Genomic DNA, 26,203 nt, shown 5'->3' with positions numbered 1-26,203 from the left:
TGGCATTACTCAATAAATGTTAGTTTTTCCATTCTCTTTTCCTCTGGGCCTCATCTTCCTCGTCTGCAAATGGGATGGGGGCCGGGCCGCTCTCTCATGCCGCTCCTGGCTCCAGGCTCAGCCCTGGGACAGCAGGAGATAGGAGGAGCATGGCGGCCCCTGTTCTTTCCGCTAGTTCGGCCTCCGCTCGGCCGCACGGGGGGCGCTCTAGGCTGCTGCTCGGCGCTCTAGGCTGCTGCTCGGCGCTCTATGGCTCTCCTTCGCCCCGGAAGTGATTCGCGGCTGGGGTTAGTAAGGTCGGGCCATGGTGGGGCCGAGGTTGGAAAGATGGCGTGGAGAGGCTGGGCGTGGAGAGGCTGGGGCTGTGGCCAGGCGTGGGTTCCGCCGGTGGGCGGCCGCAGCTGCGAGGAGCTCACTGCGGACCTGGCCCCGCCGCGGCTGCTCGGACGCAGGTAATGGCCACCGCTCCGGGCTTCTTGCCTCTGGCGCCTGAGTTCCGGCCGCGCATCCTCAGGGGCGGAGGCCGTCCGGGCCTCTCTTGCTGTCCCCAGCGCACCTCTTCTTGCCTACCTATCCTCCTTACCTGCTCTTTCCTCTCTCTCCCTCCCGTACAGTCCTTTCTCCGGGTCGGGGCGCACAGGGGCCGGCCCCTGCCCAGCCCTTCGTGAGCCCGCGCTTTGCCCTTTAGCATAGGGAGGGACGTGACGGGAAGAGAAACTAGCCTGTGAGGGCTAATTGTGTGTCACACTTCATAATCCAGAGTGGAAACAGTTGAACCCATTTTTTAAGTGAAGCAGTTGTACAGCTGGTAGAATGGCAGAGCTGAGATTTTATTCTTTGTTGATTCTAAGTATCAAACGTATGTTCCACTGCAACCACTTACCTTTTTAAAGCGTTTAGTGGACGAAGGGAGGACAGAGTCAGAGGAGGACATTATTTTGCCTCTTGCTAAGTCGTAGGAGAGGCTTTTCTGTTGAAGAATGGAGACTATAGAATATCTGGTTTCCAGATGTCCTGGAGAAAACTTCCCGATTCTGGATTAGAAGCTGTGTGAAGAGTATGGTCTTTATCAGGATTTGCTGATTTTGCGTTAGAATAATTCAATTCTAAACAGGGAGGAGAGAGAAATTCCTCAGCTGTCCAAGAATCTGATGTATATTTGGCTAACCCTCCCAATGTCTGACTTAGATGGGTGCCTTTAATACCTGATTGATGGTAGCAAGGAATAGGAAGTGTTTTTAACACGTGGACGAGGACCAGCCAGTGGTAAATAACTGAGGCTGCAATACGGTGGGGCCATTGCCTAATCTTAAAGCATCGCCTGGAGTGTTTGTAGAATACAGTATGTTATTTCCCAGGCCCCACCCCAGTCATACTAAATCAGAATCAGGAGAGGGGTGGGAAGAGTGGAAGAACCTGTATTTCTTTCTATCTTTCTTTCTTTTTTTAAAAAATAAAGATGACTGGTAAGGGGACCTCAACCCTTGACTTAGTGCTGTCAGCCCCACGCTCTCCCAAGTGAGCCAACTGGCCATCCCTATATAGGGATCCGAACCCACAGCCTTACTTACTGTTATCAGCACCACACTCTCTCCCTAAGAACCCGTATTTCTTATAAGTACTCCAAGTGAATTTTATCAGGTATTTGTGAAAAATTTGCATACATTGTATCTTAAGGGTACACTGCAACATGGAGCTTTAGGCACTAATCTTAAAGTCCTGGGAAGATGTAGAATGAGGAGGTCAGGTGGAAGTGGTGATAGATTTCAATGGTCCTGATTTCATTGAAATCCAAATCTCATTTGAAATTGCATGGTTTGAGGGGAAAGAAAAGATTAATATGTCTGTTAGGAAGCAATAGCTGTGTTAAATGTTTCAGATTTGTGTATACATCACTGTACTGGTTTTAGGAAGGGTAAGTAAAAGGTAACTTGATTAATAAGGAGCCTCCAGTAAATATTGGGTGAGAAAACCATTTGAAACAAATGAGCATGAAACACTTGTGACGTTGAAGATTAGCATCTAATTTTTTTAAAGCTTGCCATTTGTAAGTTTCTTTTCTTTTCTTTTCTTTTTTTTTAAAGATGACCGGTAAGGGGATCTTAACCCTTGGCTTGGTGTTGTCAGCACCACGCTCAACCACTGAGCTAACCGGCCATCCCTATATAGGATCCGAACCCGTGGCCTTGGTGTAATCAGCACCGCACTCGTCTGAGTGAGCCACGGGCCGGCTCCTATACAGAAAGTTTCAAAATGATGTTTTCGTGGTTGCATAGAAAAAATATACATTACATGAGAGTGTAGGTAAGCCTGAAATAGAACATTTGCATCCTTGCCTTTGTAAATAAGCATTTAAAGTTAGTAGGGAGCATGAGCTATTTTGTATAACTTTTATTAGGTCTGTTTTGACTTCCTGTGGTTCTAAAATTAGCATGCCGAAGAATGACCCAATCCATGATTCCGACCAGGAATTTGCATTCTCCAAGCACTATAGATGGTAATACAAAGGTCTGCAAAGAGTGTAGGCCCAAGGCAGCCCACCAGCCAAGAAAGGGTTGTAAAACAAATGCAGCAATATGTGACAGGTTTCAGTAGTCCACAAAGACTAAAATATTTATTATCTGGCCTTTTACAGAAAGGAGAATCTCATTTAGGTTCTTCAGAAACTTTACTGTTATCAAACTTCTGGCAGTACTTCTGTAAAACATGATTTAGACTTGAAAGTAGAAACCTGCATAATTAACAATTGTATGAAGCTATCCAAGGGAAGAAAATAGTACAGAACTTAAATTTTTTATATTGAGATGACAATCTTAAGATATCTTTAGATAAGATACTTGACAAATTAAATCAAGTATATTAAATTAATTTCCACATTTAGCTCACCATGTATTAACTCAAGATGGGTTTTAAGAAAATAATTTTGGCAGGCAAGAGTTTACATAGAATCCTCCCCCCAACCCCATATACCTATTTTGTTTTAAGTGGAATGAATCTACTCTGTGTGCTTAGACTCATCTTGTCTGCATTTGAGCATTAGGCTATTTCTGTTCAATTTGTTCGTACAAATCTTTTGTAACATATGAGAGTACTTCAAAAGTTCGTGGAAAAACAGAATTAAAAGATAATATGAATCCTTCCATGAACTTTTTGAAGACCCCCTGTAGACATTATTGCTGACCTGTATGCACATTTAAGTTTCTTTGTCTTTATCCTCACACTGTTAAAAAAAAAAATTCACTAACCATTAAACCAACAAATATATGGATATAACTTCTATTTAAAAGTTATAGGATCATATTAAAAAACTGAACTCTAACCATTGTGTGGCTAGTGGTAATTTAAGTATTCATGAAATCTTCCCACTTTGAGCACATTGGGCTGCTTCCACAAATCACTAGTTATTGGCAGAAGGACCTAAGTAACAGAGCTAAAAGGCAGGCCTGCCTTCATGAGTTGTTATACCCCTCAAGGAACCCTCTTCCTCCATCCCCATCCATTTTATTGTGTTGCTTCACTTTTTGTTTTCCTAACTTATTTCAGGTAATTTTTTTCCATCTTATATACCCATCTGAATGGGTAGAGCTAAATAACCTAAACCTGTGAATAAGATCTCAAACATTTGCAGTTAGAGAAATTTAGCAGGCTTTTTTCTGGTTGGTTTTGCATTTTAAGAAATTTAAAACAAAAGCTCCCTGAAAAGAATGCACCTTGTCATATAATATGTAATGAATGTACTTACTACAGCTAAAAGAATCCTTATGCCAACAGAAAACCCAATTCTGACCTAAGCAGTTAGGGCAGTTTTATGCGATTGAAAATTCTAGAGGTAGAACTGGCTTCTAGTGAGACAAGATCCAGTGCCTCAAATAGTCACCAGAACCCCACTTTTTTCTGATGGAACTTTTGTATTGGAATTCTTTGTTTTGTTTACTTAGTCAGATAGGATTAATCTGTGGATAACAAACCATCCTGACATCTGTAAGTATTGTTGGGAGAGTGGGGAATCAGGTTGTAGCTCCTTTCTATTCAAAGTGGTTAATGAACTAGCAATTTGGGCATCATCTTGGATGGGGTTTGGCAGACTTATTTTGTAAAAGCCAGATAGAAAATCTGACCACATATGGTCTCTGGTGCACATTCTTTTTCTTTTAAACAACTCTAAAAATGTAAAAACCATTCTTAGCTGGAGGGTCAACTCTACCCTGCAGACCATAGTTTGTCAACCCCTAATTTAAGAGCTTATTTAGAAATGAATCTCGAACCTACTCCACCTCAGCTGTACTAAATTAGAATCTGATTTTAATGAATCCTCTGGTAATTTGTATATAGACTAAAGATTTTCCCAAACTTGTAGATCTCAACACTGGCTCCACATGAGAATCACCCGGAGAGCTCTTAAATAATACTGAGGCCTTAGTTTCACTCCTCGAGATTATAGTTGATATGAAGTGAAGCCCTGATACAGTATTTTAAGAGCAGATCAGGCAATTTTAATGTATAGCCAGGATTGAGAATTACTGTAAGCTTTTAGAATCCTAAGTGCCTCTGCCACAACTGGTATGGTAGATTAAAAAATATGGCCACAATGTCTTGCATCTCCTGTCATCTGGAGTTGGAGTTGATTCCTTATTCTTTAGAGCTAGGTTGGCCTGTGACTTGCTTTGGCAAGTAGCATGTGGCAGAAGTAATGTTGTACAAGGTCCAGAGGCTGGGTGTCAAAATGCCTTACAGCTTTTGCCTTTGACCTCTTAGACAAGCACTCCTCCTGCCATTGTAGAAGCCTCTGCTAGACTGCTGAATAGAGACCATGTGGGGCAAGGTAGCCAACAACCAGCACTAAGGCTCCAGATGTGAGAATGAGGTCATCTTAGATTTCCCAACTCTAGCCAAGCAGTCACATGACTGACTGCCTGAGTGACCCAGGTGAGACCAGCAGAAGAGCTGCCCAGCTGAGGGCAGCTAACCTACAGAATCATGAGAAATAATAAATTATGATTTTAAGCCAGTACGTTTTAGGTTGGTTTGTTATGCAGTAATAAGTGAGACAATCGGGAAAGCTGCTGCCAAATCAGGATCTGCTGATCAAAGAAAGATCTATACCACCTTCACTATTATTTTCACAAGCAAAATCGATGCCTCACGTCTTCTTGTTAAGTTCGGTTCCAAATTCAAGTATTATGCCAGTGTATGTGATTAGCACACCTTGATCACATCTGGAACCCTAACTACTAGGAGGCCTGGGAAATAGTTTTTGGCTTTCCAGTCCCTGTAGCATATGAACCTAGCACCTGAGGTAGTAGGTTCAGTGAGCCAAGACATAGTATCTAATTCTGTCCAATAAATTCTATGTCCAACTGTAATTCCATATGTATACACAACACAAAATATATGTATACGTCATCTGATACGTATACAAATATTCTAGGCAAAACGTCTGGCTCTGCTGCAATTTCAGATTCCCACCTTAACGTGTTTGTGTTCCTTTTCAAACATTCTGTGCTTCAAAAATTTTAAATGAATTGGTGTGATTTAGAAGAAGTAATCTGTTATTAGAACTGAGTGAGTAGTATTAAGCTGTTGGAAATAAAAAGGGTTCTCATTTGTATTTCTTGGTCTAGTAAGAGAAATGCTAGAAATCAACAATACTAGGTTAAAATTTGTGATCTCTATAGTGTATACATTTCCATTACTTTATGTCATGCCTTTGTTTTGGCCCAAAGTAACATCACTTGTTTTGATTACTTGCCACTTTATTTACTAGACCTAGCTCCAAGCTACTTTGGTGTATTTAATAAAAATCAAATTCAATTGCAAAGGATTAACATCTGCCACTTTAAAGATTATATCTGTTAGGAATGCATTTGGCTGTAAGTAAACTGATAGTTATTTAAATAAGTGGGAAGGAAGTTATTTTGGAGGTAAGTAGCCCCAAAATGTTAAAGTTAGTATCTAAATCCTTTTGATCTTTCTCTTGGTATTCAAGATGACTGCCCCATTTCTAAGCATGACATCCTTTTTCAAGGCAGAAAGAAGGGGGTGTGGTTTGTGTGTCATCAGTGATGTGTCCATTTTTATCAGGTAAGCAAAACCTTTCCTTGAGGCTCCTGAAAAATTCTTAAGTGTCATCTGGCCAGGATTCTGTGTGATGTGGCCACCCCTAGCCGTAGGGAAGGCTGTAAAAGTTAAGGTAGTTATCTTTTCTAGCTGCTACAGAAAAAGCAGGCAATAGATTTGGGATTAGCTGTTCAATGGTGTTTGCTAGAGGATATTCATAAGACTGTTAACAGGCTCTGAAGGCCATTTAGGGCAACATTAGCATTGTTGATAAGTTTATAACTTTCTCAAGTAGGTTTCTTTGAAAGCAATATCACTGATTTGGAAGTGTAAATTCTGGATTAAAATTTCTAGTCAAATTACCTTACCATCACACCCATCCTCACTATGTGATTTCTGAGAAGTTGAACTGAGGAGTGGACTCAGTGTTGAAGAGAAAGGCCAGTCTAGGCAAGTAGTAATAATAATAGTAGCTCTACCACTTTTCTGAGTTTCATTTGTTACTAAATACCTCCACCTGGATGTCCTACAAGCATCTTTTTAATGCTAAAAATACTTTATTGAAATATAATTTACGTATAGAAAAATGTACAAGTATTAAGTGTATAGCCTGCGAATTCTGATAAATGTGTATACCTGTGCAGCCATCACCTAAACCAAGATAAAGAACATTTCCATCATCCCAGAAAGTTTCTTTTGCCTCTTTCCAGTCAAGCTCCATCCACTCCAGGCAGCCATTATTCTGATTTTTATCACAACAGATCAGTGTGCTGTTCTTTAACTTCATATAAATGGAAATCACACAATCACATATTATGTACTCTTTTGTGCTTTATTTCTTTTGGTCAACAATGTTTTTGAGAGTTATCCATGACATGTGAACAGTATTATTTTCTTAGTTTTCTCCCCCTTTTTTGGGGTCGGGGGGTGGGGGAGTGTAGTAAGTACTCCATTGTAGGACTTTATCACTGTTTATTCAGTTCCCTATTGGTGGAAATTTAAGTTCCAGTTTTTAGCTATAAGAATAAAGCTGACAAAGGTTAAGGGTTTGGAAGCCCTTACCAGCCAGCTACCAAAAAAAAAAAAAGAAAAAAAAAAAACCTGCCATGACTGCAAGAATTTTAAACAGTGTCCCAGATGGAATTGTTCATCTCTCATCTTTTAATTTCCCATTTTTAGGCATTGATTTTCCTTATCTTAGTGAATAGTACCATATTCCTCTTAGTTATTCTAAATGAACCACTCATCTTTGATCCCTTCTTCTAATAGATAATTGTGACTTATTAGGGGCTAGGCTTAGTGATAGAGATACAATGAATGCAAAACTGTAATCTTGTGGGGGCATGGGCAATAACTGAGACAAATATTACAAGAATGCTTTAGAACTCTAGAAGTGCAAAGGAGAGACCAACCCAGCCTGGGTGGCGGAAGGATAGGGAAGACTTCCTGGAGGAGGAGACATATGAACTGAATTCTGAAGGGCACAAAAAAATTAACAAAGGGAAGTATGTACCAGAATAAGAATAAAGTAGTAGCATTGTCATAGGTGAGAAAGCAAGGCAGATCATGGAAACTTTAAGGAAGTCAGTATAACAGGTGTAGAGATGATTTGGGGTGGCAGAGAGAAGTGGCAAGAGAGAGGAAGGGATAGATTTAAGGTATGTGTGCTGCGTTTGATGGAGTGATGAAAAATTATTGAAGTTTAAAGCAGAGTAACATTTGAGAAGGATGAATTTGGAGTGGGGCAGCATTGTAAGCAAGGAGATCTGCTGGGAAATGGCAGAGTATTCCAGGCCAGAAGGGATGAACTAAGGGGTTGTATTGCAATCAGGGAGACATTTTTGGCCCTCTAAAAGGGCATTTGAGGAACTATTGAATGAGGAAAAGTAATGTGAGGAAAGAAGATGCAACGTATTAGCATTTGAAGTTTAGTAAGCTATTGCCATAATTCAGGTATGGGGTCAGGGTTTAGACTAGGAATGAAGAAAAATTTTGACAGAGTTGGTTTTATCTAGGCTGGTAAGAAAAAGGAGAGAAAGAACACTGAAATGACTTAGATTTTTAACCTCAGTGACTGAGAGAACTGTGGTCCCACTGAAAGAACAAGGACATCAAAATGGAGCTGTTTGGGGCCGGCCCGTGGCTCACTTGGGAGAGTGCGGTGCTGATAACACCAAGGCCCCGGGTTCGGATCCCATATACGGATGGCCAGTTCGCTCACTGACTGAGCGTGGTGCTGACAACACCAAGTCAAGGGTTAAGATCCCCTTACCGGTCATCTTTAAAAAAAAAAAAAAAAATGGAGCTGTTTGTAGAGGAGAATGAGTTAGTTCCCTTTTGAAAATTTGGTTTTATTTTATTTATTTATTTATTTATTTAAAAGATGACCGATAAGGGGATCTTAACCCTTGACTTGGTGTTGTCAGCACCACGCTCTCCAAGTGAGCTAACCGGCCATCCCTATGTAGGGATCCGAACCCGTGGCCTTGGTGTTATCAGGACTGCACTCTCCCAAGTGAGCCATGGGCCGGCCCGAAAATTTGGTTTTAAAGTAATGGGGAGCACATCCAAGTAGAAATATTCAATATATAGTTGAAAATACAGGACTAGAAAATTGAGATTAGGACTAAAAAAATGTAATCGAATCATTTACCTGCTTAAAAGTCATTCAAGCCACAAAAATGAATTAATATATTTTTTAGAATTGTATTTGTTTATCACTTGTACATTTTTGTGGGGTACAGTTTGTTGTTTCAATACACGCATGTGCTGCATGATGATTCACTTATGGTAGGTAGCATAGTTTTGTACCTGTTAGTCTTTTGGCCTGTTTTTTTGTTTTTGTTTTTTTGTGGCTGGCCAGTAACAAGGATTGAATCCTGGACCTTGGTATTATCAACACCACACTCTAACCAACTAAACTAACCAAGCAGCCTGAATTTATTCTTTATTCAACCAATGTGAGCATTTTATTTCAGGGACTGGGTTACAGAGATGAAAATACATGTTTGATCTCTTCTTTCAAGGAGTTTTGAGTCTAGTAGGATGGCATGTTTAGGGTACAGCAAGGACAAACAGGAAGGGAACACTCCTTTTTTGATCTGGAGAAGTTATGGTTTTACTAAAGAAAAAGAAAAATATTTGAAGAATTTATATGGGTTGAGTTTGAATGAAGTAAAAGAGCTATTGGAGCCTTTGAGCATATCTATCATTAAGGGATAGAAGAAAAGGGGAAGCTATCAGGAAAGTTAAAGATGAATTTGAACTTTAGGGAGTTCAGTCTTACAGAAGCTAGGACTGGAAGACATGATTGATAGTGCTAGATTTTTTTTTTTTTTTTTTTTTTTTTTTTTAAGATGACCGGTAAGGGGATCTTAACCCTTGACTTGGCGTTGTCAGTGCCACGTTCTCCCAAGTGAGCCAATTGGCCATCCCTATATAGGGATCTGAACCTGTGGTCTTGGTGTTATTAGCACGACACTCTCCCAAGTGAGCCACGGGCCAGTTGAGTTCTGTAGCTTTTTCCAGGGCTGGGGATTCTTTCTTTGTGGAGGGTGGATAGAAATTATTTTGTTGATTCATACAAACTAATAGCCCAAACAGGTACCCTTTGAAGTTGCTGTAGTTTGTGTCTCACCTTTCCCAGAAAGTTTAAATGTTGTGACTCTGAATTCTACCTGGGAGTAGTTCTAGCTCTTTTTGGACTGTAAAGTGAGAGTAAACTTAGATGGTGATGATGCAGGCCAAGCGGATGCTCAGAGAGGCTGATATTTGCAAGATGCCATTCTATTTCTAATCCGTGATTTTCCCCGTAGGTTTAACTTCTTTATTCAGCAAAAATGTGGATTCAGAAAAGCACCCAGGAAGGCTGAACCTCGAAGATCAGACACGGGGACAAGTGGTGGAGCATACAAGAGAAGTGCATTGATTCCTCCTGTCGAGGAAACAGTCTTCTATCCTTCTCCTTATCCTATAAGGACTCTTATAAAACCTTTGTTTTTTACTGTTGGGGTAAGAGCTCACATCACTAGGTGTTAACCTACCTTGCTACAAGTGCATTTTTAAATGCACCCTTAAAGTAAGGACAGGTAGATGGGAATCAAGAGGCTCTGAGTAGTTGGGCTCACGAATTCTGATTACAGAATAGGAATTTAATAATTGCTTTTAGAATTTGGCTGAGTTATGTAAGCCCTGGAGAAGAAACTTATGGACCTCATATTTAGTACAGTATTTCAAGTAATACTGAGTTGGGATTTTGAATTTTTTTTTTTTTTTTTTTTTTTTTAAAAGATGGCCGGTAAGGGGATCTTAGCCCTTGACTTGGTGTGGTCAGCACCACGCTCACCCAGTGAGCGAACCGGCCATCCGTATATGGGATCCGAACCCGGGGCCTTGGTGTTATCAGCACCGCACTCTCCCGAGTGAGCCACGGGCCGGCCCGGGATTTTGAATTTTATTTGAAGATTTATAGCTGGAAACAGACTCCAGGCTACTGTGAAGCTAATAAAATGGGAAACAATAAAATGTATTTTTCACCTAATAAGTTTCACTGTACCAGATGTTTCTTCTGTTGTTTTGTAAATGGCAGTGAAAATGAAATATGATCCTTGAAAATATATATAACTCTTCTTCCCTTTTAAATTTATTTTGTAATATATCTAATTTTATATAGTTTACAGGCTGTGCATTTGGGTCAGCTGCTATTTGGCAGTATGAATCACTGAAATCCAGGGTCCAGAGTTACTTTGATGGTATAAAAGCTGATTGGTTGGATAGCATAAGACCACAAAAAGAAGGAGACTTCAGAAAGGAGGTAACAATAAACATTTATTTCTTCTAGTTAATCACAATTTTTGAAGTCTAGTTATTTATGAAGTGTTTTTAGTTAATTGTAACATGATCTAATGTTACATCTAATGTTCACATCTAATAGATGTGAACTCAGTGCACTTAATATTCTTTTGAATCCTTTCATCACGGTAAGTATTTATTAGTGTTTTATATGTCCAGCAGTGTCATAATTGACAATGTTCCAAGAATTTTGTCCATCTACATGCATCAAAAATCACCTCAGATAGTTCTTAAAAATTAATGTTTTGTGCCCCATCCCAGCCCTACTGAAGTTTGAGAGCTACTGTTTTACTTGCATCACCATGTTGGATTAGAGTACATATCAGAATCACAGGGAGTTTTTCAAAAGGGTTGGTTGGCTCAGTTGGTTACAGTGGGGTGTTATAACACCGAGTCCAAGGGTTTGGATCCCTGTACTGGCAAGCTGCCAAAAAACCAAACCAAACAACAAAAATATGTGCCTTAGGGGTAAAGCTACCAAGTAGATTTTAAAAAGCTCAGTGACATGAGGTTTACATTCCTCTGGTAAATACCTGCTGTCAAATGTTTCTAACTGCTGAGGGGATGGGATGCAAGAAAAAGGTACAAATATAGAGCTTTTAGATCTTTTCTTTTACTTTATATGTAAGTTAATGGCTCTCTTTCCTTTAACTGATTTTTTAAAAAAATATTTCCTTTTAAATAAAACATATAAATATTTTAATTATTTTTCTTGCCAATACTTAGTAAGCACTGAGGCCGTAGGTTAATATGTGATTCCAAGTCCATTTGGTTTCAAGCACAATTGTTTTTTGTGACACATTTCCCTTCCAATTTGGAGAGACGGTTGATGTCCTCTTATCTTCTTCCTGGGAACAGTGATCATGGCCAGGGAGAACCTGAGTAGGAAGCCTTGGGTTTTCTTTTTACTAATAAGAATTTTAGGTTCCTTGAATTAGGGAGGATTTATTCCTCCTTGTTTTCCCATAGACACGTTCTCTCTCCTTATTTTTTTTTTTTTCCTTTTTTGGCAGCTGGCCAGTACGGGGATCTGAACCCTTGACCTTGGTTTTATAACACCGTGCTTTAACCAACTGAGCCAATCGGCCAGCTGTCCCATAGACACATTCAAGAAGAATGAGCCCTATCTGTGTTAGGCTTTATAACAGAAGAATAATGGATGATATTTATAGTGAAATTAATAACTTGCAGTAGATTTTTATTTGGTACAGTATATTTGAGAAGATAGTAAACTGACCTATTCCATAATCCTAAGTCCCTTAGAAAGCTACAGTTTTCTAGCACATCTCTGCACTATGAAGTTTTGACCCTGAAATGTATCCAAATAGTTCTTTAGAATACTGAAAAATGACATAAGCCATGCACGTACAGGCATTTTCTTTCTGGATTTTCATTTTCCTAGCCTGAAATTATTTCACATATGGTGATACCAATTTTCCTTCTGTTTTAGATTAACAAGTGGTGGAATAACCTAAGTGATGGCCAGCGGACTGTGACAGGTTTGTGTTAGCTTACAAGTTTTAGCCATTCAAGGGAAGAGAAATCAAACCAAAAGGTACAGTATGTCACAGGCAATGGCTTTTGTAACACGCTCACCAATGGTTTAGAAGACAGAAAGAGTTTCTGTTATCTGTAGGCTAATGTAATAGTATAAAAAGTAGTGTGGCATAAAGATTTACATGATGCCCTGGGTCAGCTATCTTCTAATTTTGATCTAGTATGATACCAGTCAAAAGATCAGTTTGTTGTAGAATCCCAGCTTGTGAAATAGCTTACAAGTAATTATTCCTCTCTTAAAGAAACTAAAGGAGACATTGATTAAGTGCCTTTTATATACAGGGTGATTTATACACATCCTTTCCCTACCTCACAGGGTTGCTTACGGAGTAGTTGTCTCCCTTTTTACAGATATGGAAACTGACTTTCAGAGAAGGAACTTTTCGGAGGTCAAACTGCTAGTAAGTAGTAGAGCTGAGTTTCAAAACCCAGGTCTTTCTCATTCAAAAGCCAATTTTCTCTCTACTCCACCATGCTATTTATAAAACCCTCTTTAAATGTAAGCATTCCATGAATGTCACCATGATAATTTTATTTTTATTCTTTGTAAATTTTTATGGAAAGACATCTAGCTTTTCAGGGTAACACTTGTGCAACTCATTCTGTACCTACCTAGATGGAGAAAGTGTGTTTATCTTTCTTCATTCAGACTGCTTCCTTTACCTGGAAGGGTTAATTTTTCTGATCTTATTGGAACTTGATCTGGCCTTCAAGCTGATAGTTCAGATATTGCTTCCTTCAGAAGTAATTTCTTTTTTCTGAACTCTTTGCAGTTTTTATCATTTATATTACAACCTGCCTATTATAATTGTAACATAGCATTCTTGTGGGCAATGTAAACATCTTGAGGACAATGATGAGATTTTTCATTTTGTTATAGTATCTAGTACATATCTTGCACACAGTAAAGGCACTTAGTTAAAATCTGTTGAATGAATGAATATTGAATGGGATCTTGAACCAAGGGATTGAGATTTTTCAAAGTATGTTGCTATACCGAGACTGTAGAATTGATTAGTCAGTGAGGTCTTAATAAACATGGTTACTTCAAAGATATATCTATAGTAGCACATCTGTTGCAACCAAGGTTAATAATGTGTTTTGTTTACTTGCTTGTTTTCCGAAAGTAAACAAAATTAACAGCAGTTCCTTATGGTAGCAAAGTTTTTATTTCCTTCAGTATTTTCAAAGCCTTTCACAATCAGTTGGTACCTCATTCTTGCTGTGTGACAGAGACACAAAGATTACTCAAAGCCCAAACATTAAGAGCAATGAGAAGCCGAGGGGGCTGCACTGAGAAAACTCCCTAAAGAAAGGAGTCACCAAATGCAGCCCTGAGTTGGTATTTGCTTCAGCTTTTATTGTAAAGACAAGGAAATACAAGAGAAGAAACAACTTAATCATTTATCAAAGGAATGAAAAAAAATTGTCTATGGGGCATTCTCTGGAAAGCATCTTGAGAAACAAAGGAAAGGGAGTGAAGCTGGGTAAGAAATGTCCTTAATATCCTTATTTAATCTAGCAGAACATCCTTGAATATCTTTGTTGTGCTAAGAGCATTTTCCCTTTGAACAATCCCTGTTCTGCCTCAAATCTCCTATCTACTTTTTTTTTTTTTTTTTTTTTGTGACCGGTAAGGGGATTGTAACACTTGGCTTGGTGTCGTCCGCACCACGCTCAGCCAGTGAGCGCACCAGCAATCCCTATATAGGATCCGAACCCACGGCCTCGGTGCTCCCAGCGCTGCACTCTCCCAAATGAGCCACGGGGTCAGCCCTCCTATCTACTCTCAAGGGCTTTTGCCCTGTGTAAGTTCCCTGGTCCTTCTCAATCTTAACATTCCTATACTCTTCCACAATACTCTTTGAAGATGGTAAAGATTTTGTGCCACTTAACATATGAAGAAACCTGGGATCAGAATTTAAAACCTTTTCTCAGAATTCTTTTATTGGCATTCTTTCCCCTAGCCTTTTTCTTTTTTTGGTCAAATCCATCATTTGGCATGAAAGGCATAATAGTAAAGAGACACGTTGTGATCTACGTAGTGAGTGTAAAGTGCTTTGAACAACATAAGTGTGAATGGTCATGCTAAAGATCTTAAACCTTTATTGTCAAGTTACACAATCCAAGTGACTTTTAAAAGCTGAGGCAGTGCTTTTTGAGCTGCTCAGTGTCACATCCTCCTTCTCTTGTAGGAAATAATTATTCTAATAGCAGTGATTCTGGCTTTACAAAACCTGACAGTGATGTTAATAATGAATTTAACTATGTCCTGAGATTCTCAGGGATAAACTGGTGCTTTAGTTATGTCTTGTCTCCTTTCAAAGTTGCCAGTTAGTCCAGCTTGCCTTGCTTAGCTTTCGTGATTGCTTCTATTAGACTCATCCTAAGTGAGATTGGCTCAGCTCCTGGGGTTTTTTGTGTTTTTGTTTTGTTTTTTGGTGGCTGGCTGCACCAGGATCCGAACCCTTGACTGTGGTGTTGTAACACTGCACTCTAACCAGCTGAGCTAACTGGCTGGACCTCTTGGTTTTAATTGAGGTTAGATTTATGGGGTGACAGATTCACTCTGTCCAACTTTCTTTCCTTGTATTATATATATGTTCTGAGTGAATTTTTTTTTCCTTTTGTATTTCAAAAGAACTTGACAAATTATGGCTTAAAGAGTTTCAAAGCTCTGTGAGAGTAGTGTGCTGCTTTGCTTTGTAGTATTCATACTTAAGCAATGACAGCATGAAAACTCTAGTAGGTTGAAGATTTCTCACTGTTACACCAGACACTTCACATAGGGATTCCTTACTATCTGAACCTACTGGGCTCTGGAATTTGGATTGCAAGATTTTAGATATAGCAAGTTTAGACTGCAGAGTGTTGTATCCAAATGTGTTTGGTTCCTGAGTTTCAGATAGTGAAGGGTATCTCAAATTTATACATATCTCTTTGGTTCCTAGCTTTAGATAGGAACAGTTCTATGTAAGGGATATGTGTAATTTATTTTATCGTTAAGGTAGAGTCCAGTGGTGAGGTGAAAATACCTCCCTTCCTTATAGCTGATGCCAGGTTTGGAGTCCCTAGTTTTTGATTATTCTACTATCTCAACCTGTCCCTGGGAATTTAAGATGTGTTTGTAAACTTGTTCTAATCCTTTTTTGTTCGGTTTTGGGATTTTTTTTTTTTTTTTTTTTTTTTGTCTTTATCTTAATCATTACACAGAAATACCTCCCCAAACTTTAGATTCCTCTGAAAAAAAAAGGTTTTATAAGCACACTTGGTATTTGTGGGATAAGGGGGGAGCATAAAGTAGCACTTTTCAAAGTTAGACTTATCCCTGGTGCTTTTTATATTTCATCTGGTTTCCTGTTCTATTTCTTTCTTTTTTTTTTTTTTAAAAGATGACTGGTAAGGAGATCTTAACCCTTGACTTGGTGTTGTCAGCACCACGCTCTCCCAACTGAGCCACGGGCTGGTCCTGTCTCCCTGATCTGTAAGGCTTTTTAGCCTGTTCTGGAGGTCCCCAGGGAGAATATTTTCTCCTACCTTTCTAGTTTTCAGGAGAGTCTTTGAGGCACTTGCCAGGTTTTCCTGTTAGTTCAGCAGAATTTTGACTTTGTTATATTGGGACTTAGGGAAAGCTGAGAGAAAAGAATCAGCCAAATTACTGTTTCTGATCAAGGAGGGGACAGGGAGAAGGAGAATAGAGAGATCTCAAGAAAACTGTGCCCCAGTTTTTCTACCAGTCCATAGTTTTTGTCAGCTCCAAAGTTTAGGCACCACTGTGCTCCACTCCAGGCCCTTGGCCCTTCTCCCTTGAACCTTCTGCCACAGCCTTTAAGGTCTTTTTTTTTTTTTTTTTTTACTATTCTCTTTCCACCAGGCTTATTTTTTAGTTGCAGTTTTCTCTCTCCTTATACCTTTCTAAAGTTTTTGAGCTGTCGTCCCAGACTAAAGTCTTCTTCCCTAATCCTGACGTTGCTGGTAAGACAATGTTTCCCTCGGTCTTCTAACTCATCTTGACCTTTTAATCAGTCACTGCTTTTCTGTGACTCCCAGAGGCACCCCAGCCTTTGGACAAGTTATTTCTGGGGAAAGAATGGCAAAAATAATGCTTGAGTGTCACCTAGGCTTCAAGTACTATGCTAAGTGCTTTACATGCATGTATATCATTGTTATTAATCATTGTAAGAGCCCTGTTGGTGGTAACATCATTTTTCAGATGGTGTAACTGAGGCTCAACGAGTTTAAATATCTGTCTGAGATCACACAGCTAGAAAGGGACAGAGATGGGAATCAAATCCATTTTGTAGTTCAAATAATATGCTTTTTATTATGTCCTTTAACTTCATACCTTAGCAAGTTACCACTAATTATCTTTCTGATGAACTACACTGCCTTTCCCCATCCCAGGTATTTGGGTGCTGATTCACAGTCCAAATTGCAGCAACTTGTTGCAGGGCAGTAGGCTGGCACCCAGGGAAGAAAGGGAGCCCTTTTTGACTACCTGTGTTAGGTTTTGTCATTGTAACATGAACAAATGTGCGTGGTAGTAGATTAAAGTAGCGGTGAACAGTACATAAAATGCAAGTTTTTTTCTCATCCTGAACTTGTAGTTCTGCAGTTTCCTTCCCCATAATAACTATTGCATCTTTAGTTGCTTGTGAATTCTTCCAAAGCATCTATTTATATATAGGCATTTGTATCTATCTGCGGTTTAAAATAGAAGTGGTAGCATGTATGCGTATTCTTCACCTTGATTTTTTTCACTTAATAAAGAGCATTTCATATCAATACAATAGATCTATTGCATTATTTTTTATGTTTTATTGGAGAATAATATACATAGAGGACTGTGCACATGTTAAAGGTACAACTCAACTAATTTTCACAAACTGAGTATATTCATGTAACCAGCACCCAAATGAAGAAGTGGAAATTACAGAACCCCAGGTTTATTCTTTTTAATGGCATTTTGGTATTCCATGTGAATGAATATTATTTAAGAAGTCTTCTATTAATGGGTATTTAGATTGTTTTCAGTCTTCTATAAATAGTACTTCAGTGAATATCCTTGGAGAGATCTTTGTACCCTTGTGCAAGTATATTTTTCAGATAAATTTCTGCAAATAGAATTGCTGGGTCAAAAAGTATGTACATCTAAAATTTTGTGTATTGTCAAGTTGTTTTAAAAGAAGTTGTATACCAGTTTAAATGTTCTCTGATAATGTATAGAATGTACATAGGTCAGATTGGTTTCTAAAAATTGTTCACAGGGGAGGTTAGATAATCTCATCTGCAGGGAGAGTGCAAAGAAGTAATGACCCTTTTTGTGGTTAGCAATTATTGTGAGGGCCTTTGCCTCCCTTAATGTGAATTTGTCTCATTCTTTCTATATACTAATATTAGTTTCAAACTTTCTGTCACCATCCCAGTGGGAGGATGGAAGATATATAGTCTCTCTGGGTTTCTTCTTGATTCCAGGTAGCTGTGGGCCCAGTCTTTAACTGGTTTGGTAGATGCTGCATAGGAAAAGAAGTTACAACCACTGTGTGAGGTCAAAAAGTTAATCCCTGCACCTGCCTGGTTCTCAGGAAACCTGAGGTAGGGACTACTTGAGCTCAATTCTTTGGCTGTTGTGAATATACGTGCTTGTCAGTGTCTGGACTGGCTATGTCTGGGTCAGTATAGCAGCCCCTTCAGATAGAGGAGCTGTGGAAGGGCAAATTGGCCCATCCCAGAAACAGAGGGGATCCTGTGTTTAGCTACTTGACTCCAAGTGGGATATTGAGTCCTTTTTTAGGAAAAGAGAAAGAGGTTGTATTGCCTTTCTTGAACTAAGGAGGGAAATAGATTGCAGTCTTTGAACCGAGCAGTGCTTCTCAAATCAGTGCATTACTATTTTTAAAAATTTAGATATAATACACATAAGATTCACCATTTAAAAGTGTACAATTCACTGGTTTTTATTTATTTTTATTTTTTTGTTTGTTTTTTTGTCTTATTTGTGACCGGCACTCAGCCAGTGAGTGCACCGGCCATTCCTATATAGGACCCGAACCCGCGGTGGGAGCGTCGCCGCACTCCCAGTGCCGCACTCTCCCGAGTGCTCCACGGGCTCGGCCCAATTCACTGGTTTTTATTATATTCACAAGGTTGTGCAACTATCATCATCTAATCTCAGAACATTTTCATATCCAAAAAAGAAACCCCATACCCATTAGCAGTCACTCCCTGTTCCCGCTCTCCTTTCAGCCCTAGGTAACCACTAGTCTACTTTCTTTGTCTATGGATTTGCCTGTTCTGGACATTTCATATAAATGGAATTATGTAATGTGTGGCCTTTTGTGTCTGCTTTCGCTTAGCACAGTTTTTAAGGTTCATCCATGTTGTAGTATGTATCAGTACTTCATTTCTTTTTATGGTCAAATAATATTTCATTGTATGGATAGATCACGTTTTGTTTATCCATTCATCTATTGATGGACACCTGAGTTTCCATTCTTTGGCTATTATGAATAATGCTGCTATGAACTTTCATGTGCATGATTTTTTGTGGACAGTGTTTTCATTTCTTTTGGTGTATACCTAGGAGTGGAATTGCTGGGTCATATGGTAACTATGTTTGACTTTTTTTTCTTAATTGTGGTAAACAACATCTAACATGAAGTATACCTTCTTAACCATTTTTGTACAGTTAAGTATTCAGTATATTCACATTGTTGTAAAACAGGTCTTCAGAACTTTTTCATTTTGCAAATCTGAAACTCTGTAACCATTAACCAACAACTCCCCTTTTTCTCCTACTCCCAGTCCCTGGTAACCACCATTCTACTTTCTGTTTCTACAAATCTGACAACTTTAGAGACCTCATATAAATGGAACCATAAAATGTTTTTTGGTGACTGATTTATTTCACTTAGCATAATGTCCTCAAGGTTTACCCATGGGGTAGTATGTGACAGGATTTCCTTCCTTTTTAAGGCTGAATAATATTCCTTTATGTGTATAAACCACATTTTGTTTTTCCATTCATTTGTTAATGAACATTTGGGTTGTTTCCACCTCTTGGCTATTGTGAATAATGCTGCTATGAACATGGGTGTGTAGATCTCTGAGACCATGCATTTAATTATTTTTGATATATACTCAGATGTGGGATTGCTGGATCATATTGTAATTGTATTTCTAAGTTTTTGAGGAATCTTCATGCTGTTTTTCGTTGTGGTTGCACCATTTTACAATACCATCAGCATGCACAAGAATTCCAATTTCTTTGCATCTTCACCAACACTTATTTTCTGTGTCTTTTGTTTTTGACAATAGACATTCTAATAGGGGTGAGATGATACTTTGTTGTGGTTTTGATTTGCATTTCTCTGATTGTTGATGTTAAGCATCTTTTTATATGCTTTTGGCCGTTTGTATATCTCTGGCGAAATGACCATGCAAGTCCTTGGGTTATTTGATTTTTTGTTGTTGTTGAATTGTAGGAGTTCTTTATGTATTCTGGTTATTACCCCTTTATCAAATATATGACTTGCAAATACTTCCATTCTGTGATTCATTTCTGCCTTTTTACTCTGTTAGTTGTGTCTTAATGCACAAATGTTTTAAAGGTGATGTAGTCCCATTTGTCTGTTTTTGCTTTTGTTGCCTGTGCTGTTGGTATTATATCCAAGAAGTCATTGCTAAGTCCAGTGTCATGAGGTTTTCTCCCTTTTTTTTCTTCTAGGAGTTTTATGGTTTGGGGTCTTAAATTTTTGTGTATGATGTAAGATAAAGGGCCAACTGCATTCTTTTGCATGTGGGTATTCAGTTTTCCCGATGTTCCCTTTTTGAAGAACTGCCAAATTGTTTTCCAGAGTAGCTACACCATTTTATATTCCCTTAAGCAGTGTATGCGGACTCCATTTGTTATTGCCTGTCTTTTTTTTTTTTTAATATATCAGCAACTGCAATTAAATTTTTTTTTTTTATTGTGGTAAAATACATAAAACTTATCACTGTCGTTATTTTAGAGTGTACAATTCAGTGACATTAAGTACATTTGCAAAGTGGTACAACCATCACCACTATCCATTTCTAGAACTTTTTCATCATCCCAAACAAAAACTCTGTACCTAATAACAGTAGCTCCTCATTTACTCCTCTTCTCTACCATTCTGCCTTCTGTTTCTATGAATTGCCTGTTCTAGATATCTCATATAAATGGAATCAAAAACATTTGTTTTTGTGTGTCTGACTTCTTTTGCTTAACATAATGTTTTTATGGTTTATCCAGACTCATATTGTAGCATGTATCAGAATTCCTTCTTTTTTTAAGGCTGAATAATATTTCATCGTATGTATATACCACATTTTGTTTATCCATTCATCTGTGGATGGACATTGGATTATTTTTACCTCTTGGCTATTGTGAATGATGCTGTGATGCATGGATTCCAGGATTTCCACATTCTTGCCAATACTTATTTTCCTTTGTTTTTCTTTTTTTGGGGAATAGTCATCCTAATGGGTGTGAAGTAAGTATTATCTCATTGTGGCTTTGATTTGCATATCCCTGATGACTAGGAATGCTGAGCATCTTTCCATGTGCTTATTGGCTATTTGTATATCTTCTTTGGAGAACTGTATAATTTCTTTGTCCATTTTTAATTGGGTTGTTTGTTGAGTTCTTTATACGTTCTGGATATTAATTCCTTATCAGATATACGATTTACATGTATTTTCTCCCATTCTATTGCCTTTCTTTTGATTATAACCATCCTACTGGGTGTGAAGTGATATCCCACTGTAGTTTTTATTTGCTTTTCCCTAATGATTAATGAACATCTTTTCATGTGCTTATTATTGTTCATTTATTTTTTCTTTGGGAAAATGTTTATTTCTCTAAATCCTTTGCCCATTTAAAAATAGTTATTTATCTTTGTGTTGAGTTGCTTTATATATTGTGGATACTAGACCCTGATTAGATATATAATTTGCACATATTTCTCCCATTCTGTGAGTTGTCTTATCACTTCCTTGATAATGCTCTTCGAAGTACAACCATTTTTAATTTTGCTGAAGTCCATTTTATCTATTTTTTTGTTTTATTGCTTGTGCTTTAAGTGTCATAAACTGTGGCTAATTCAAGGTCACAAAGATTTATTTGTATATTTTCTAACAGTTGTATGGTTTTAGCTCTTACATTTAGGTCTTTCATTTATTTTGAGTTAATGTTTGTATTTGTTGTGAGGTAGAGGTCCAAACTCATTCTTTTGCTTGTAGATATCCATTTGTTCCTGTACCATTTGTTGAAAAGACTATTCTTTCCCACAATTAATTGTCTTGGAACTTTAGTCGAAAACCAGTTGACCGTAATTGGGTGGGTTTATTTGTGGACTATCAGTTCTATTCCATTGATCTGTATGTCTGTCCTTGTGCCAGTACCACACTGTCTTGATTACTGTACCTTTGTGTTGTAAACTTTGAAACTGGGAATCGAATCCTTCAACTTTGCTAATATGAAGTATTACATTGATTTTCACATGTTGAACCAACCTTGCGTTCCTGTGATAAATTCTGCTTGGTTGTGATTTATAATCCTTTTTATATGCTGTTGTATTTGGTTTGCTAATATTTTCTTGAGAATTTTTGCATGTATATTCATAGAGGGATATTGATTGCTTTCTTGTGATGTCTTTGTTTGATATCAAAGTATTATTGGCTACATAGGATGAGTTGGTAAATGTTTCTTCCTCTTCTGGTTTTTGGAGAGTTTGAGAAGAATTGGTGTTAATTCTTCTCTATATTTGGTAGAATTCACCAGTTATAATAAGTTGAATATTGTCTCTCCAAAATTCATGTACACTCCAAACCACAGAATGTTACCTTATTTGAAATAGGGTCTCTGCAGATGTAATTAGTTACAATGAGATCATACTACATTAGGGTGGGCCCTAAATCCAATGAAGAAAAGAGGACAAAGAGAGACAGAAAAGAAGACCATGTGAAGAGATGGAAGCAGAGCAACACCAAGAATTGTCGGGAGCCACCAGAAGCTAGGAAGAAGAAAGGAAGGGTTCTTCTCTAGTGCCTTCAGAAGGAAGCATGGCCCTGCTGACACCTTGATTTTGGACTTCTAGCCTCCAGAACTGTAAGAGAATAAATTTCTGTTGTTTTAAGTGACCAAATTTGTGGTAATTTGTTACAGCAGCCCTAGGAAACTAAAACACCAGTGAAACCATTTGTTTCTAGGCTTTTCTTTGTGGTAAGTTTTTTGGTTACTAATTCAATCTCTTTACTTTTTCTTGGTCTTTTCAGATTTTCTATTTCTTCTTGAGTCAGTTTTAGTAGTTTGTCTTTCTAGGAATTTTAAAATTTCATCTAAGTTATTCTCATTTGTAGGTCTTCAGTTGTTCATATTATTCTGTTATAATCCTATTTTTGTAAGGGCAGTAGTATCATTCTGCTTTCATTCCTGATTTTAATAATTTGAGGGTTATTTTTTTCTTTGACAGACTTTTAGCTACAGTGACAATTTTTTTTTTTAAAGATGACCAGTAAGGGGATCTTAACCCCTGTCTTGCTGTTGCCAGCACCACGCTCTCCCAGGCGTGCTAACCGGCCATCCCTATATAGGGATCCGAACCCGTGGCCTTGGTGTTATCAGCAACACACTCTCCCAAGTGAGCCACATGCTGGCCCTACAGTGACAATTTTGATCATTTCCAAGAACCAACTTATGTATTCATTGATTTTTTTTTCTGTTTTTCTGTTCTTTACGTTATCAGTGTTCTTACGTTTATTATTTCTTTCCTTCTGCTTGCTTTGAGTTTAGTTTGCTCTTCTTTTTCCAGTTTCTTAAGGTGGAAAGTTAGGTTATTGATTTGAGATCTTTCTTCCTTCTTAATGTAGGCATTCTCAGCATTGCTTTTGCTGCATTCCATATATTTTGGTGTGTTGTATTTTTGTTTTCTCTAATTTCCCTTGTGATTTCTTCTTTGACTTATTGGTTATTTAGGAGTGTGTTAATTTCCATGTATTTGTGAATTTTCCAGATTTCTTTCTGTTATTGATTTGTAATTTCATTCCATGTGATCAGAGAACATACTTTGTATAATACCAGTGTTTTTAAATTTGAGACTTGTTTTGTGGCTGAACATGTATTGGAATATGTTACATGTACACCCGAGAAAAATGTGTATTCTGTTGAGTGTAGTGTTCTATAGGTGTCTCTTAGATCTAGTAGTTTTATAGTGTTGTTCAAGTCTTCTATTTCCTTGCTGATCGTCTAGTTATTCTATCCATTATTGTAAATGGAGTATTGAAATCTTCAACTATTATTGTTGAGTTGTTTATTCTCTTTTTAGTTCTGTCCATTTTTCTTCATGCATTTTGCAATTCTTTCAGGTGCACATATGTTTGTAATTGTTATATCTTCTTGATGATTGACCTTTTAATCATTATATTAATGATTAACACTTTTTTTTGCCTCTAGTAACAAATTTCTTCTTAAAGTCTATTTTGTCTGGTTATGCCTGTAGTCTTCTAAATCCCAGGGACATGTTGGAGGCTTTCAAAGCCCCGATGGAAATCTCATACACCTACTTTTCCTCATATGATTTTTTTTTTCTTTATTTTTTTGGCAGCTTGAACCCTGGGCCTTGGTGTTATAACTACCATGCCCTAAACAAGTGAACTAACCAGCCAGACTCTTTTCCTTATAAGATGTTTAGTTAATCTCATATTTGCAACAAACTTTATTCACCATCTCAGGCGGCCTCCGACTTAAAACATTACCTGTGATTGTTTTTGACAAATTCTCTCTGGGAAAAGGAGTTTTGCACTTGGGGAGCTCCTACTCAGGTTAACTAGAGACATCCTTGTAAGTGGGGTCTTCCAGAGAACCAACAGACAAGTGAAATAATGACAATTCTTTGGGAATGAGGCTTTGAAAGAGCTTCAGCTCCATTCTACCAGCTACCTGTGGTCATTGTCAGGCTGTACTGGGAATGTGGGTTGTTTTTAAGGCTACCTTACAGCTGGAGAGCAGGGATGGGACCAGGGCCAGTTAAAAGGCTACAAAGCTAGCTGTTTGTTCTGGGATTCAGCCATTTTTCTTAAATAAATGCTCCTTGGTTTGCTGCAAGCCTTTGGTTAGTTTCCAGAGTTCTGAAAAAGTTGCTTCTGACAACTTTTGCCATTTTTTTCATCGCTTCTACGAAGGAGAGTTTTCAGAGATCCTTTGTTGTTTTCACCAATGTAATCCAGTGCATCTCACTTGGTAAAGGTGGGCACTGAGACAGCAGCAACTTTTCCAAAGCAGTAGTGCCAAGCTTGTTTAAGAGAGTACTGAGTCAGGAGGAAGCAGGTAACACCTCTCGTAAATGCAGATGGAAACAGAGACTTTAAGCTGTTTCATTTCTCATAGGAGAAGGAGTGAGGAGGGAACCATTATTCTTTGAGTATCTGCACGCTGAATGCAGGTACTATCTTATTTAAGCCTCACTACAACCTTTATGAGGTAGAAAATATTATCCTCATTTTACAAATGAGGAAACTGAAGAGAAGGGGATGAAATGCCATAGGCCACAAAGCTACTATGTGGAAAATCTAGGATTCAGACCTGAAAAGGCCATACTTTTACCATATTTCACATTTATTGGGTCATCACTGTGTGACTGCCACATTAATCATGCTTTCTCATTTTATCATCAACCCTTTTAGGTGGATTTTACTATCCCCATTTTACAAAAGAGGAAACTGAGGCTGAGAGGTTAGGCTTTTTACTCAGGTTATGGTGTAAGAGGAACAGAATAAGTTGTGGTGGACTCCTTCACCTATATTTTCAGCCAGTGTGCAGCACTGCCTCAGCAGGCCTAAGATTACCACACATCCTCACCTGCTTCTGGGGACCAAAACCTATGCTGTTTCCCAGCTAGGGAGACCTTTGTCTGGTGTCTGAAGTTCTAGAGTGACCAAGGTAAAAGTAAGTTCTCCTGGCTACCCATGTCTTGGTGTATAGTAGAAAGAGCACTGGATTAGGAATTCTGGCATGGCCACTGAATTTGGCTCTCTGACAGCTTGTACCTTTTAGAGCCTCAATTTTCTTACCTATAAGTGGACTTCAAAATGGGGTTTGCAAGGGAGAAAATATGCGCATTTTACTTTTCTCATTTCTTTTTAATTTGTTGGTGTATTTTATAATGAATTATAGTGATTCATGTACCTAATTTGTAAACGAGTATACCTATACTGGGTGTATATATTCAGTCATTTGCTGATGAGGTGCCTAATCAAAGTTTAGTGACCACTGATTTATGAAGTGAGGGATTTTGACTACAATCTGTCCCAGTGACAATACTGTGTCATAATTTACCAAAAGGCTTCTCGCATTTGGATTGAAAACCTTGGCAATGTTAAATCTTTGGCTACTGTGAATCTTGATGTCTGGTTATCTTCTCCTTCTTCAGGTCTTTTCCCTACTTATAATCACTTCAGGCAGAGAGACAGCCTATTTCTCTACAGTGCTGTGGTGTTTGTGGTTTCCAGAGTTGTGTGTGCCATTCACCATATGTCACTGGCTTGAGGAAGTAGCCTATAAAACTGACAAAGCAGGCAGAGTAGTTGTTGCCATTTTTCAGCCTTGCAGGCAGGATCAGAGATACCGTCTTGCTCTCTGCATTGAACTACAATTAGAGTAAACTCTAAAGCGCTGTCTTTATGATCACGGAAGCCTGATCTGTATGATCATGGCCAA

General features: G+C 38.3%; 1 protein-coding gene and 1 non-coding gene across 2 annotated transcripts in view; one reads left to right on the top strand and one right to left on the bottom strand.

Annotated features, from left to right (window-relative positions):
* The first annotated feature begins 306 nt into the window (after positions 1-306).
* The window catches only part of PARL (presenilin associated rhomboid like), a 44,381-nt gene continuing 18,484 nt past the window's right edge, over positions 307-26,203 (top strand). Inside the window, exons 1-4 of the mRNA XM_063107136.1 lie at positions 307-452; positions 9,873-10,068; positions 10,730-10,870; positions 12,359-12,407. Coding sequence (XP_062963206.1) covers positions 328-452; positions 9,873-10,068; positions 10,730-10,870; positions 12,359-12,407 — 511 coding nt within the window. The 5' untranslated portion in view covers positions 307-327. The remainder of the gene's footprint in view (positions 453-9,872; positions 10,069-10,729; positions 10,871-12,358; positions 12,408-26,203) is intronic.
* Positions 2,086-2,157, bottom strand: TRNAV-GAC (transfer RNA valine (anticodon GAC)). The gene has a single exon. It is a non-coding gene; the product is annotated as a tRNA-Val (tRNA).

The sequence above is a fragment of the Cynocephalus volans genome, chromosome 1, assembly GCF_027409185.1.
Source record: "Cynocephalus volans isolate mCynVol1 chromosome 1, mCynVol1.pri, whole genome shotgun sequence".
In the NCBI taxonomy this organism is placed as follows: Eukaryota; Metazoa; Chordata; class Mammalia; order Dermoptera; family Cynocephalidae; genus Cynocephalus; species Cynocephalus volans.
Note: the sequence above shows the minus strand (reverse complement) of the source record. Positions and strands in the feature narration are given on the sequence as shown.